Source organism: Aquarana catesbeiana, linkage group LG04 (assembly GCF_042186555.1).
Source record: "Aquarana catesbeiana isolate 2022-GZ linkage group LG04, ASM4218655v1, whole genome shotgun sequence".
NCBI lineage: Eukaryota > Metazoa > Chordata > Amphibia > Anura > Ranidae > Aquarana > Aquarana catesbeiana.
In genome coordinates this window covers 40,881,368-40,897,888 of record NC_133327.1, presented here as the reverse complement: position 1 = coordinate 40,897,888, position 16,521 = coordinate 40,881,368, and the positions used below count along the sequence as shown (strand labels likewise).

General features: G+C 40.4%; 1 protein-coding gene across 1 annotated transcript in view; it reads left to right on the top strand.

Annotated features, from left to right (window-relative positions):
• Window positions 1-1,749: 1,749 nt before the first annotated feature.
• LOC141139197 (cytochrome P450 2C5-like) overlaps window positions 1,750-16,521 on the top strand; it is a 39,766-nt gene continuing 24,994 nt past the window's right edge. Inside the window, exons 1-4 of the mRNA XM_073625116.1 lie at window positions 1,750-2,107; window positions 2,823-3,019; window positions 8,772-8,934; window positions 10,624-10,773. Coding sequence (XP_073481217.1) covers window positions 2,837-3,019; window positions 8,772-8,934; window positions 10,624-10,773 — 496 coding nt within the window. The 5' untranslated portion in view covers window positions 1,750-2,107; window positions 2,823-2,836. The remainder of the gene's footprint in view (window positions 2,108-2,822; window positions 3,020-8,771; window positions 8,935-10,623; window positions 10,774-16,521) is intronic.

The following is a 16,521-nucleotide window of genomic DNA, read 5'->3' as shown; positions in this document are numbered from 1 at the left end:
TGTGGCATTTGAGTCTATTTGAGTCCACACCATACATAGGATTTAAAGTGGTTCTTGTTTGAAAAGTAATAAAAAAAAATAATAAAATCCAGCAGCTACAAATACTATAGCTGTTGACTTTTCTGTTTCAATCATTTTCTGTATATTTTGAGAAGAACAAAAATAAAAATGCACTGTGCAGAGCAGCGAACAATCCTCTTGGGCTCTGTAAAGACAAATAAGCAATGGTACATAAATGGGGGGAAACAGAACATCAGAACATCTTGACAATTGGATTAGGTGTTTTCTAAGATCACAGGTAAGAGCTTGGCCACCAACAGAAGTGGACAGGGATAACATATTCTGCACTATAGCAAGGATACTCACCTATCCAGGGGTCCAGGACTGTCCTCACCCAAACCGGTTCTTTACATGTTTACTGTCAGTAGCTGGCTCTGATTCCTTGTGGCTTTACAGCCAGCTGACCATTGCGCTTGCGTGAGCTGTACTACACTTTGTGAATAGTCCCACAGCCTTCTGGGACTTGTGACATGTCCCAAAAGGGTGCAGACAGAGGACTTCCAGTCCTGGGTCTGCCGTGAAGATCCAGCCAGAAGATGGAGTAGGTACCTGTCAAAACAAGGTACCACTCCCTCCTAAAAAACACCAAAAATAGAAGAGGAGGGCATAAAGCGGAACTTCCTCTTTAGAGTGAAGTTCTGTTTTAAAATGCTCTTGCTCTCTTTAGAATAAACAACTAAATCGATGTTGATGAGCTGGCTGGAACCCCTTCTGATACATCCCTCTGCCTCCTCCAGCAGCCAATTTCACCTCTATACCCCCATCTGCTGAAACTGCCTGACACCCACATAGTGCACCTTTGGGACTCCCACGCAGAGTGGCAACAAGCTGCATCCTACAATGTGTTCTTCTTGTGCTAGTTGTCAGTGACACCAGCCACCTGGTGCCAGACTGGTCAGACAGAACGAATCCGTCAGACAACCCAACCGTGTGTGGGCTTCATCGGACCTTCAGCTGACTTTTTCCGTTTTTCTGGAACATGTTTCAAATCTTTCCGACAGACTCGAGTCCGGTCAAAAAATCTGTTCGTCTATATGCTAGTCCGATGGACAAAAAAGGACGCAAGGGCAGCTATTAGCTACTGGCTATGAACTTCCTTATTCTAGTCCCTTCGTACATCATCACGTTCATAGGAACGGACTTTCGAACGGACTTTAGTCCGTTCGTGTGTGGGCAAGACCGGTCATTCGAAAGTCAGTCGTAACTTCGTCGAAAGTCCGTCGAAAAGACCGTCGGATGTTTGATGCTGAAAAGTACACGGCATTAGTGACAATTTTAGCCTACATTTAGTAGGATACCTCTGTTTTTAAAGGCATATTTGTTTATTTTTAATCCATTTTATGAATTTGGAGGGGGAAAGGGGTTATGTTTGTATTTAGTACAGCATACATTATAGTAAACAATAGTACAGCATACATTTTCTAATGCATTTTTTGGATGCAGGCACTTTTTGTTCTTTCCTTTTCCTTGTGGTAACAATTAAAATAAAAAATTTAAAAAAAATTAAATAATTTGCAAACGGGTAAGCTTTTGAATACATGAGGAACATTATGTGTTTTCTGCAATAAATTATTCTTACCAGCCTGTTCACATTACCAAGATAAATGAACTCTCACACATGCTCAAGGAAGACATCGTCTCAGCCTGGCCAGTTAAAACGATCAAAGATGGAAACCCAGACGTAGACCGGCCAAAGATGTGAGCAGCCATTAAGGGAAGTGAGTATAGTTCTGCTTTAAATTGTAATGTATGGCCAGGTTTACACATATTTAATAAAGTGAAAATAAACACTTCGGTAATAAAAAAAACATACATGCGCACTGAAAATACTCTATACAGTAACTTTTCTAAATATCTCAACAGTAAGCAGACTACACAGATCAGGAGAACAGAGATGACCTTGCTCTTTGTATCAGAGGGTGGAGAAAAGTAGTGACTGTTGTGCTATTTAAGCCAAATAACAACCAGTCAACCAGGCTTGTGTAGAACGGATACATTGCTCTGACACCATAGAAGAGAGACGATCACAATACTGACACGACTCAAAGTAAGTAGCTGCTGAACTAACTTTATTCAATGAAAATGTACCAATTGTACAGTAAAACAGTTTACAGATGTACAGTACAAAGATATAGTCAAAAGTACGAATCGGTATATGTGGCAGGAATTAAAGCTGAACTACAAGCAAGTATTGCATGGCCTCCAGGTCCACCATGTGCCTGATATCAGACTAAAGGTTTTATTAAAACTAAAATCTTAAAGCAGTATTAAAATAAAAGCCCGAAATGTATTATATTGCAGCTTAATAATCATTAGTTTTCTTTTTCAAATCTTTTTCCCCCTATTTTTACGTGGTGATCTGGCCAGTAACACGCCTCCTGTATTACAGTGCCTCCACTATATGTGAAAAAGCAACAGAGACAGCTTTGGACAGTAGCGTTGTTAAAGAATACGTTTACAATTATTTCATATGGCTTAGTTCACATGGTGTCCGCCCCAGAACGCGCCCTGCATGGGCCACACAGGCTGCACTATGGCACGATTGGTCAGCCACTGTGTCCACCGAGTGATACTTATTAATTTATGAGCATTTATATGTTTCTGTTTGGACTTATGGCATTTATTGGAGGGCTTGCATTGATCATGGGTGGCGTGTATCTATCCAAGTGTTAAATTCAGCAAATATTACCAACAGTGAGAATAACCCACCTTCCTAACAGCACTAAAAATAAATGTTTCATTTGTTTTTTTTTTTGCTTTAGATATTCCTGAAGACATGTTTTCCATGGACCCTGTGACGATTCTTGTCTCCATCATTGTCATCCTTTTCTTGGCCAAAGTTTACAACAACCAAAAGCAGCAGAAAGGCAAAAACCTCCCTCCAGGACCAAGACCATTCCCCCTCATTGGAAGTATTCATCTAATTGACCTAAAGAAACCTTATAAATCTTTCATAGAGGTGGTATTTTACGTATCCTTGAGGTCTAAGGGGTCTAGAAAAAAATTGCTGGACCAAGCATTTGCTTAAGTATGGAAAATTTTCCCTGCATTTTGTCTAATATCATTATTTGCTATGACTTTCAGCCCCATCTAATGGCCCTAATGTGGAAAATTGAGGTATTTCTGGAAAAATACTACATGATGGGCAATAGATGGCACTTATGATCATATAAAATTAACATATTAGATAAAATACGAGGAAAATTGATCACAGCTGAGTGAATGCTTATGATATCCATTCAGTTGATTTTTTTTTATATCTAGGCCCCTTAGTGTTTGCTGCATTAAAATTCATATTAATATAAAGTAAACCCATTCTGATACTTGACCCTGTGAATAGATTAGCACTTTCCGGTGAAAAATTCAGATTTACACTTACATTTCTCGTGGCTGAGTTGCAGGAAGTTGCAGATCTCCCAGTTCCAATATAATCCATCACGTCTAGTGTGTCATATAGAATGTCCCCCTGATGGCCACTCTGGCTCCTCCTGCTGACCCCTAATCACTGTAGGATATAATAGTGATATAGGCGTCCTTGGGAGGACACATTATGCTGCACACCAGGAATGGAGAGCTCTGCAAGAAAGAGTTCCAGCAAACCAGCTCTAGGACAGGCATGTAATATAAAACAATAATAAAAAACTGCACTGTTGGGTATATAAACAGAAAAAAGCTGCTGGCAAAAAATAATCAGTGAAACTATGTAAAAGTGGTAATTGTGTAAACTGCCATGCTAAAATATGATAATATGAAGGGTGACTCAATTAAAGTGAAATACAACATAAAATATAAATAAAAAATTCATCTGCATACAGTATATACGTGAAAAAAAAGTCCAGATTAGGTCTTCCAAAACACTGCCGTGACACTTTGCAGAAAGAGGGTGTTAGAGGGGGCCTTAAATGCTTTCATTTTTTTACAGGTTACCAGTTTAGTTACAGAGGATGTCTAGCACTTGAATTATTGCTCCCACTATGCTGTTTGCGGTGATACCTCACATGTGTGGTGCAAACACCGTTTACGTATGTGAATGCAACCTACGTTTGCGATCGCTTTTGCGTGCAAACACAGGGAGACAGGGGGGCTTCAAGGTTTTTTTATTATTATTTATTTTATTTTTACACTGTCCCTTTCTTTTTTTTTCCATTTTTGTTCCTATTGCGAGAAATGTAAACATCCCCTGTGATAGAAATAAGGCATGACAGGTCCTTTTTATGAAGACATCTGGGGTCTATAAGTCACCTCTACCCTGAAAAGCATGAGATAAAAAAACCCCAAAAAACATTAATCTCTGCTTTCCAGGAAAAAAAATGGCAGTGTTTACATCTACCAAAACCGGAATTGACATCATGACGTCACTTCTGGCCTCCCAGGACCCTCTGGTCCATGACCAGCTCTATGGTAGCCCGGCAGCACCGCTGGATCGGATACCAGGCTCCCTGATCACACATTTCCTATCCCTATTTTAAAAGAAATAATAAATGAATATATTTTTGCAAGTAAAAAAAAATGTGCATTTATTATTTTTTTATTAGGAGCATTTAAAGCATTGCACCTGTAATCAGATTGCAGGTGTAATCTCAGGCTCCTGCAGACTGTCAATGCTGCTATTTAGGCTCAGAGAAAATGGATTCAGACCCACATCCTGATGACGCGCGCTCTAGCATGAAATGCTTAGAGGTGAGGCCTGACGCTTTCAACTATAGGAGCCTTATACTATTGCTTACACAACTGAGATGCAACACGCACATTGCGAGTTTTATACCCGCGTTTCTGCTTCCCCCTGTGTGGATTGTTTGTGATTTCATGCTGGACTATGTAAGTGCTATTTTTTAAGCAATAAAATATAAAGCAGTATTACACTATATCCTGCCTTCTGTGGCTCTTTGTTGGGGAGCTATTTCACAGACCTACTTGATGCAAGTTGATATATGCAGTGGTGAGATGTTATAAGGTAAAGACACCTACATTTGTATACCTGCAAAGTGGATTGGGTACCAGTTTCTTCCTTATAAGATTGCTTGATTGAAATGGGTTGCATAAAGGAGCTACAGCATTGAATTGAGGAGTCCTTCCCATTAGTCATGCTTTGAGGTCACTTTGTGGCCGAGATGATCTGGTGAGCACATTTTGTTATTACTTCGGTTGAAGCACTTTTAGCAAGTTTACTGAAGCATGTGTGCACTTTATTTTCACGGTGTTGGAGTATACACAAGAAGATTTGTTCACATATGATTATTATGGACATTTTTGATGGTTTATTTTATTGTGCACTTATTGTGCCAGTGTTCTATCTCAGTGTCGGAGATGCGGTGGGGAGCAGAGAGATGACATCATCTCTCACTGCCCGCCCCGCATCACCATTCTCCTGCGGCTTCTCGCTGTGAGAAAATGAAGATTCCTTGTTCAGCGGCGCAGATTCCCCACTCCACAGACAGCTAATCAGGAATGGCCGAGTGCCAGAGAGTGACAGCCGAAGGAGTCCCGGACCCTCCCTCTGCCAGGTGAGACCCGCTGTGGCATGAGGAGGGAGACACCCTGCTACATCCAGAGGGGCAATCCCACAGAGATGTGACGTCATCAGTGACAGGTGAGCTGTGTGTGGGAGTACAGGTAGAGTGTGCTGGGACTTATAATTCTCCCCCTCAGCTGTCTGCCTGACATACCACAAGGGGCACTCCACATCTGGTGACAGGCAATGTGGCAGGTGGCGTGGCAAGTGACATTCCACATCTGGTGACAGGCAACGTGGCATGTCAAGTGACATTCCACATCTGGTGACAGGCAACCTGGCATGGCAAATGACATTCCACATCTGGTGGCAAGTGACAATCCACATCTTGTGGCAGGCACCGTGGCAAGTGACATTCCACATCTGGTGACAGGCAACATGGCAAGTGACAAACCACATCTTGTGGCAGGCAGCGTGGCAGGTGATGTGGCAAGTGACATTCCGCATCTGGTGACAGGCAACGTGGAAAGTGACAATCCACATCTTGCGGAAGGCAGTGTGGCAGGTGATGTGGCCAGTGACATTCCGCATCTGGTAGTTAGAATAAAAAAGGCGTTTGCGGTAGAAAATAAAAAATAAATAATACAATATTAGTGAATAAATAAATATATAAAGTGTATGAATGTCAAAAGGATGTACCTAAAACAATATTATAATCTGTGAAACATTATTTAGTGATACAGTAAATAAAGTGCAACATGCATAAAATACTGAAAATTCAAGTGCCAACTCAGGTTAGAAAGAGTATCCACTCCTTCAACAAAGTGATATGTAAAATCCATAAACGTTCGTGAAAAATATATACAAAGTGCACAAATCCAGTGTCCATCAAAAGTGATTTCCATCAGGCTCATCAAAACAGTGCAGAACATATAACATGCTTCAGTGCTCTCCGGTTATCCCCAAAAGCCTATGCGCTCACCTCAGAGCGTGTGACACAGTACCCAAACTATGTCAAAACATGCTTGGGAGCCACTCCTGGGCTCTAACGATATGCAGGTGTTGATTTCCAACTTGCACAATTAGTAGCGTTCCAAATCATGAATAAAAGAAAAAAGCTCCATAGTGTAATATTGTAAAGGCTTTTATTAAAAAGTAAACACTCCCTTCCTAGGGGTACTCACATGGTGTGGGTGCGTGAATGCACCATCCTATTCAGGGCTTTGTATATGAGAACCAAATCGCTGGTACGGCGTGCGGTGTGGTGTATCTGTCTCGCCTATCTCTCCTTGCTGACAGCTCCGTCCTGGCCCCTCCCCTACGCGTCTTCGGCACAGGGATCACGTGCCTTCATCAGGGGGATCTGATCGGACGGGCCCCTTGTGATCTAAATATACTGACGGTGGCCATTTTGCCTTAGACCGCGGACGGACTAGTAATAGGCTACGGCCGTTTTCTCTTTGTAATGCCTTAACCCCTACGATCAGCGGCAAGCCCCATATGAGGCGACCGAGGGATCAGAAACATCCTGCTACCCTAGTTAGATGCGGACAACAATATAAACATATGACTTAACATGTCCCACATAATGTTACCCAGAACGGAGCTGTATAATTCCGAGGACACCACATCGCACCTCATACACATATATACTATCCCTTACCAACAATTTAAACAAACCTAATGTATTAAAAATATTTACCCACATAAATAACAATTATATTCTAAACCTTACAAAATATACAATAATATATATAGAAATCCCCATATGTCACATTATTCATTTAAAAATCCCAGCAAGCATTCCTATCTAAATGGCAAATCATACCTCGCGGTCCTTATATGCTGCTCCACTGGGGTATATAATCTAATATACAGCTTTATTATAACTAATCTACCCTCATTATGTGGTCAGGACCATATATGCTATAAAACATTAAAATTGCATATATAAATGATCTGCATAAATAAAACATATTATATAAAATACAGTTACCAACTATTTACTTAAAAATGTTTTTTAACCACCGCATTATAGGATTGGTAGTAGGCATAAAAAAGTAAAAACAGATTGCCCAGAGGGACTTTTGATGGAGGTGTAGTTACAAATATACATATATAAAATATCATATACATTATAAAAAGCAAAGACTTTATTATATAGGGAAAAAAATGTTAAAAACAAATAGATACACCAAACATCCTAAATATACTTATTACATGTACATTGATGATTAAGCACTTTAGTCTTCAAGGCTGATATAGTCTTGCTATACACAAGAAGAAAACATAATAAATAAACGTGTTTCATAAAACAATGTCCACTTCATCAGGAGTTTGATGTTTGATGTTAGAGACATTCGACAAGATGTCTGCAGATCAAGAATACATTGTAAGACTTCTATAATGAAAAAAAAATGGTGGGAACTGGTAAGCATCTGAGTAGAAATAACCAAAAATGCCCAGTTGATGTTAAACATAGTCAAAGGATTAGCCACCAGGTCTCCTGAATTCCCAGGATAGACTCTCCATCTGGTGGCTGATTCTTTGACTATGTTTAACATTGCTTGGGCATTTTTGGGTTTTTTATACTCAGATGTAAGTTTGGCTGGTTAGCAGTGTATTTTGTGCATTTATTATATAAGGCTTACAATGTTTTCTTGATCTACAGACATCCTGTCAAAAACATCAAACTCCTGATGAAGTGAACATTGTTTCCCGAAACTTGTTGAGATTTATGATGTTTTCCACTTCTGTACTTTCCTTATTATTCAGAAAAACTGGATCAGTCTTGAAGATTAAAGTGCTTTATTATCAATGTACATGCAATAAGTATATATATGATGTTTGGTGCATCTCTTTGTTTTTAACAAATGTTTCTATGTAATAAAGTGTTTTTAATATATGATATTTTATATATGATATTTGTATCTATTTACACCTCCAAAAAGTCCCTTTGGGCAATCTCATTTGACTTCTTTGTAAGTATTTAGGATGGAGGTATCTGAGGCTCTGTATGAGACCTAGCTGTTTGTAGTGTGTGTAGAGCTCATTCCAATAAAGGGAAGTGGTATGGAAAAGGAGAGGTTTGGGAGTTCATAGAGGATGTTCCATGGAGGCAGAAAAATACAGTAAGAAACAACTTCATTAAAAATTAGATTATAGGGCCATTTAGTGATGAATGGGTTTGGATTATTTTTGGAGAATAGGGATATTTTTTAGTGTCACTTTAACTCCATTTCTTATTCTGTAATTGCAGTTGTCTAAGCAGTATGGTCCAGTATACACCATCCATTTAGGAATGTCAAAGATGATTATCATGTGCGGATATGATGCTGTAAAAGAAGCTCTAATCAACCATGCAGATGAATTTGCTGATAGACCCAGAAGTCCAATGTTTTATAAGCTCCAAAAAGATCATGGTAACTCTTTCTTGGTTTCTTTATTGAATGAATTCTGTCCCAGATAATCTTGTTCTCAATCATGTAAAAGTGTCAGTAGTACCCTATTGTATTGTATGGAGTACATTGGAACTCAAAGGCCAGTGACAGTTGGAGCTTGGATACAAATATGAGCTTCATTTTTAATGGTCTGCAAATGGGGAAAGATGTAAACAATAGTCAGGAGACCTAACTGTGCCTAACTTTACCTACAACAGAGAAATATTTTGGCTGAAATGGCTCCTTTAAGTGATTATAAAGTGTGTATATACAATATATATATATATATATATATATATATATATATATATATATATATATATATATATATATATATATATATATATATATATATATATATATATATATATATATATATATATAAATATATATATATACATACGTAACATTATGACCACCCACCTAATATTGAATATGGCCCCCTTTTTGCTAAAACAGCCCTGACCCATTGAGGCATGAACACCAAAGTAACATCCACATGAATGGCAGGACCCAAGGTTTCCCAGCAGATTATTGCCCAAAGCATCACACTGATTCTGCCGAATTGCCTTCTTATACCGCATCCTGGTGCCATCTCTACCCCAAGTAAGTGACACACATGCACCCGGCTATCCACATGATGTAAAAGAAAACGTGATTCATCAGATCAGGCCACCTTCTTCCATTGCTCCGTAGTCCAGTAGATCTGTTCTTCCAGTGAATATTCAGGGATGATTTCCTTCAAGATTGACTGGTTTGATCTTCTTCTCATCCAAGGGACTTTCAAGAATCTTCTCCAACCCCATAGTTCAAAAGCATCAATTCTTCGGCATTCAGCCTTCCTTATGGTCCAACTTTCACAGCCGTAGGTTACTATTGGGAATACCATAGATTTGACTATACGGCACTTTGTCAGTAGGGTGATGTCTCTGCTTTTTGTAATGTTGTCTAGGTTTGCCATTGCTTTCCTCCCAAGAAGCCAGCGTCTCTTAATTTCATGGGTACAGTCACCGTCTGTCCCGATCTTGGCGCCTAGGAAGATCAAATCTGTCACTGTTTCCAGGAATTGATAGGACCGGCTGCCATGATCTTAGTTTTCTTAACAATTTTCTTAACAATCAACATACAGGTGACTAATTGTTAAGGATTCACTAAGCAATTACCCAATTATCAAGCATTCATCCAAGTGAGATTTGATTAAATATACCTTGCATTCCTCAATAACATTCCCTCTTTTTACAATAGCATGAATATACACCGGGCAAATACAACTGCCATCAAATGACTGTTGAATAACATATGTAAAGTATCAGCAAGGAATCAAATTTAGTCTGTAGGTGCATTTGCAGACAACAACTCTCCATAATGCTGAAACTGTGATCTTATCTTTCACTATTGAAGAACAGATGTTGCTGAATAACAAGGAATTATATTGTCACTGTGTGAATCTTGGTCAAATCTTTAGTGAATTTGTACTAATTTGTTTTTGTACACTGGGTGATGGCTCACCAAAGAATTTTGAGCAAATTTTGGTCAATATTATTGATTGGTGTAATGTAAAACATGTATTTATGATTTCACAAGTTTTGGTGTGAGATTTGTAATAACTCAGTTCTCTTTTTAACATTATGTAAATAGGAAAATGTTTCTGATATGTATTCTTTCTATCAGGAATCGTATTTTCCAATGGAGAAAGCTGGAAGGCAATGAGAAGATTCACTCTGTCAACTCTCCGAGATTATGGAATGGGGAAGAAAGGTATAGAAGACAAGATTAATGAAGAAGCTGAATGCTTAGTGGAAACCTTTAGATCCTATGGAGGTAAGCTGTTATTCTTATATTTTTTTGTGAGATTTTAATTTTTAATTTGATACAGAAATGTAAATGTTTTGAGTTCATTTTATTTAAATTGTCTACTTTAAAAGTTAAAATGATATGTTTTTCTTTTTTTACTTGTAAACTTCAAGGCCCCATTCACACTTGCAATGGGGCCGTCATCAATTACAATGTGCTGGGGTTCCCGCATCTAATCTGTATCGACCCCATTTGCAAATAAGAAGTGATACCTAAAAATATAAAAAAAGAGAAGAGCATTCCTTGTTTTCTTTTAGAAGCACTGGGGATGTCTTGTCATACCTTCATACAGTTTTGTAGCCTCAGTGAGCATGCTCCAACTTCCTGTCTACTCTGGTCTTCAATGATCACTCATCATGCCAGCTCTCCTTTGTAGAAGAGCTTTTTCTGAAAGCTGTATCGGCATTTTCTGGAACACGTTCAGTTTTACTTTTTATATTTAGGCCTATTTCACATGGGGCCTTACAACCCATGCCTGTGCAGGGCTGTGTTTACCAGCATGGGGATGCACAGGTGTTCCATGCATCTAAGGTTGCCACCTTTTCGCCAAGCTAAACCCGAACACTTTAGCAACGCACACCAATTTATTTATTTTTTTTGTAACACATTAAATTCATTAGTATACACTATTCAAATATTTTTGTGATTAAATAACATTTCTAATCATATGGAGTTAATCACAAGAGTCCCCCTTTACATCAGGGTCAACAGAGTTCCCCTTTACATCTGAATGCACAGGGTTTGTTTCCCTTTATGTCTGATTCTACAGATTCCCTTTACATCTGAATCCACAGAGTTTCCCTTTACATCCGAATCTGCAGGAGAGGAATGCAAAGGGTAAGATAAGGGCAGTATGTACAGGAGAGGAGTGCGAAGGGTATGATGGGGGCAGAATGTACAGGGGAGAAGTGTGGAAGGTATGATGGGGCTAGTATGTACAGGAGAGGTGTGTGGAGAGCATGAGAGGGGCAGTATGTACAGGAGAGGGGTGTGGTGGGTATAATGGGGGCAGTATATACAGGAGAGGAGTGTGGAGGGTATGATGGGGCAGTATGTACAGGAGAGGAGTGTGGAGTGTATTGTGGGTACAGTATATACAGGAGTGGAGTGTGGAGGTATGATGGGTGCAGTATATACAGGAGAGGAGTGCGGAGGGTATGAAGGGGGCAGTATGTACAGGAGGAATGTGGAGGGTATGACAGTGGCAGAATGGGGAGGGGATTTGCTTGCAGTGTCTATAGGGTGACTAGGGAGCGATGTTGGGAAGATAAGTGACTATGGAATGATGTCGCTCAGCTGGGGGGTAACAAGCAGCTCTGAGTGATGTGTGTCAGCTGGTTGTATGATGTAGTCTGGGGGTGATACAAGCTGGGGGAGTAGGAGGCTGAGAAGTGGTCAGATATAGATGTTTATAATTAAAAAAAGCTTTTGTGCTCATTCACTACTATATACACAACAATAAATCATAAAACAGTACTACTCGATGAAAACAACCTCCTGTTATACACTGAGCATAATTATAAATGCAACACTTTTGTGTTTGCCCCTATTTATCAAGAGCTGAACTTTAAGATCTATGACTTTTTCTATGTACACAAAAGGCCTATTTCTCTCAAATATTGTTCACAAATCTGTCTCAATCTGTGTTAGTGAGCACTTCTCCTTTGCCGAGATAATCCATCCACCTCACAGGTGTGGCATATCAAGATTCTGAGTAGACAGCATGATTATTGCACACGTGTGCCTAAGGCTGGCAACAATAAAAGGCCACTCTAAAATGCGCAGTTTTATCACACAGCACAATGCCACAGATGTTGCAAGTTTTGAGGGAGCGTGCAATTGGCATGCTGACTGCAGGAATGTCCACCAGAGCTGCCCTTGAGTTGAATGTTCATTTCTCTACCATAATTCAGAGAATTCATAATGGCAACATTCTACTCCAGTACATCCAACTGGGCTCACAACCGCAGACCACGTGTAACCCCACCAGCCCAGGCCCTCCACATCCAGCATCTTCACCTCCAAGATTGTCTGAGACCAGCCACCTGGACAGCTGCTGCAACAATTGGTTTGCATAACCAAAGAATTTCTGCACAAACTGTTAGAAACCGTCTCAGGGAACCTCATCTGCATGCTCATCTTCCTCATCGGGGTCTAGACCTGACTGCAGTTTGTCATCGTAACCGACTTGAGTGGGCAATTGCTCACATTCAATGGCGTCTGGCACTTTGGAGAGGTGTTCTCTTCACGGATGAATCCCGGCTTTTCACTGTACAGGGCAGATGGCAGACAGCGTGTATGGCGTTGTGTGGGTGAGCGGTTTGCTGATGTCAATATTGTGGCAGTGGGGTTATGGTATGGGCAGACGTATGCTATGGACAACGAAGACAGGTACATTTTATTGATGGCATTTTGAATGCACAGAGACACTGTCACGAGATCCTGAGGCCCATTGTTGTGCTATTTATCCATGACCATCACCTCATGTTGCAGTATGATAATGCATGGCCCCGTGTCGCAATGATCTGTACACAATTCCTGGAAGCTGAAAACATCCCAGTTCTTGCATGGCCAGCATACTCACCGGACATGTTACTCATTGAGCATGTTTGGGATGCTCTGGATCGGCATATACGACAGCGTGTTCCAGTTCCTGCCAATATCCAGCAACTTCACACAGCCATTGAAGAGGAATGGACCAACATTCCACAGACCACAATCAACAACCTGATCAACTCTATGCAAAGGAGATGTGCTGCACTGTGTGAGGCAAATGGTGATCACACCAGATACTGACTGGTTTTCGGACTCCCCCGGACCCTCCCCAATACAGTAAAACTGCACATTTTAGAGTGGCCTTTTATTGTGGCCAGCCTAAGGCACACCTGTGCAATAATCATGCTGTCTAATCAGCATCTTGATATGCCACACCTATGAGGAGGAGGGATTATCTCAGAAAAGGAGAAGTGCTCACTAACACAGATTTAGACAGAGTTGTGAACAATATTTGAGAAAAATAGGCCTTTTGTGTACATAGAAAAAGTGATAGATCTTTGAGTTCAGCTCATGATAAATGGGGGCAAACACAAAAGTGTTGCAATTATAATTTTGTTCAGTGTAATGCCCGTACACACGGTCGGACTTTGTTCGGACATTCCGACAACAAAATCCTAGGATTTTTTCCGACGGATGTTGGCTCAAACTTGTCTTCCATACACACTGTTACACAAAGTTGTCGGAAAATCCGATCGTTCTAAACGCGGTGACGTAAAACACGTACGTCGGGACTATAAACGGCAGTGGCCAATAGCTTTCATCTATTTATTTATTCTGAGCATGCGTGGCACTTTGTCTGTCGGATTTGTGTACACACGATCGGAATTTCCGACAACGGATTTTGTTGTCAGAAAATTTTATAGCCTGCTCTCAAACTTTGTGTGTCGGAAAATCCGATGGAAAATGCGTGATGGAGCCTACACACGGTTGGAATTTCTGACAACAAGGTCCTATCACACATTTTCCGTCGGAAAATCCGACCGTGTGTACGGGGCATAAGATGCCAGCCCCCAGCACTCTGTATGTCCAGATGATGTAAAGGTCATTTATGACAATTCATGTAACCCTGTGTTATACAAGCTCTGAGACTGTACAATCAGAGGTGTAAACTCACCACATAAACACAGAGTTACATGAATGATTATTTCTTACACATTATCTAGTCTAAGTGATTGGGGGATGTTTGTATAGATAGACATGTGTGCTGCTTAGGAGGTATCTGTCAGCTGTGATCAGGCAGAACCCCCCACACACACACTCTCTCTCTCTCTCACTATCTCATATGATTCTCCTGTCACCTTAACCCTTCACTGCATCACCGGCAAAACAAATACTCCTGAAAGTTTGTCAACTTTCTACCCAAGGAGACTTTTCTCCGAAAAAAAAAATCTGCTCACTTCCTCTCTTTCTGTAATGTGAGCAGCAGCCAGCCCTCCCGGTTCTCTCAGCACATGGCACTGGTGATTGGACAGGGGGGGAGTTGAGTGCAGGAGACTGGAAGGGGGGCGAGAGAGAAAATAGCTTTGTATTCCAACACAAACCGCAGGCACAGTGTACTTTTTTACAATCAATGCCGCTGCTGCTGTCTCCACAGTGGTAGGTGTGCTAATGGTCCCCCCTGCCCGAATGGTCTGTCCCTGGTCTGGGCTGAATCAAATGCCGGGTTACAGACAGTACAAAACCCGGGCACATGATTCAAGACCCGGACTGTCCGGGCGAATCCCGGACAGGTGGAAACTCTACAGGCATCCCTGTGCCAGCAGTCCTATTGCTGTCCCCAATATTATAGTGCGGGTGCATGGCCCAAACATGTGCCTATGCAGCACTTCTTTCTCTGCTTTCCTCCTCAGTGTTGCACTCCACCCCCTCCCATGCAACTTATTTGCAGTGTTTTATTCTCCTCCTGTTTGGCTCTTTCCCTTTTTGTTGTCATCCCATGTTCTCATTGAAATACACAGACTGTGGATAGAGGAACTGTTCACCAGGATGTAAATTAATAACTCCCCACTTACAGCAAGCATAAAATGAGCACAAAGATATTGTCAGGACAGACACACAAACGGGTTGATTTACTAAAGGCAAACAAGCTGTTCATTTTGCAAGGGAAGTTGCACTTTGTAAGGGAATTTGTCTGCAAGCTTAGTGAATGGGAAGAAGCTCTGTTAACTTCCATCATCCAATCCTGTGCAGGCAAAGATGCTGTGTTTTATTTCCTTGCATATGATTGGGTGTTCTTTGCAAAGTGAAACTTCACCACATTCACTAAGCTCTGAAGAAATGCACTTGCAAAGTGCATCTTCCCTTGCAAAGTGAACAGCCTATTTGCCTTTAGTAAGTCAACCCCACAATCTCAGAGCAATTAAACACTTTGGCTGTCACTGTTCTATAGCCAATTATGAGGGGCTATGCGCTAACATGAACATATCACTTGAGGCGTATAGCGCAATACAGATGTCATTTTTTTGCCACAAATAGAGCTTTCCTTTGGTAGTATTTGATCACCTCTGTGGTTTTTATTTTGTGCGCTATAAACAAAAAAATAGCAAAAATGTGGGAAAAAAACACAATATTTTTTACTTTCTACTATTAGACGTATCCAATAAATAATTAAAAAAAAAATCAAATTTCTTCATAAATTTAGGGCAATATGTATTCTGCTACATATTTTTGGTAAAAAGAAAATCCCAATAAGCGTATATTGATTGGTTTGTGCAAAAGTTATAGCATCTACAAACTATGGGATAATTTTAAGGCATTTTTTTAATTTATTTAATTTTTTTACTAGTATTGGCCGTGATCAGGGATTTTCAGGGAGACAACATTGCCTTGTTTACATAGGCAGATCATCGATGTCCGCCGAGCTGCTGATTGGCTCCCCCTCTGTCCAATGGGCGCGCGCGTGTGCCCACAGTATCTATTGCATGAAATGATGTACAGGTATGTGATTTCATGCAATAGAGCCACCCTACCACAGTTTATATGTGGTCGGCGGTCTTTAAGTGGTTAAGTGATGCAATAATTAAATGAAACACAAATTACCTATTCTAAGAATGTATACACTTTACTAGAGTTTCTAAATTAAAAAAATATGTTTTACTTTTCAATACCTTGTTTAAGTTTTCAGTTTGAAGTTTTCGTTGACATTGGTGTGAAATTGTA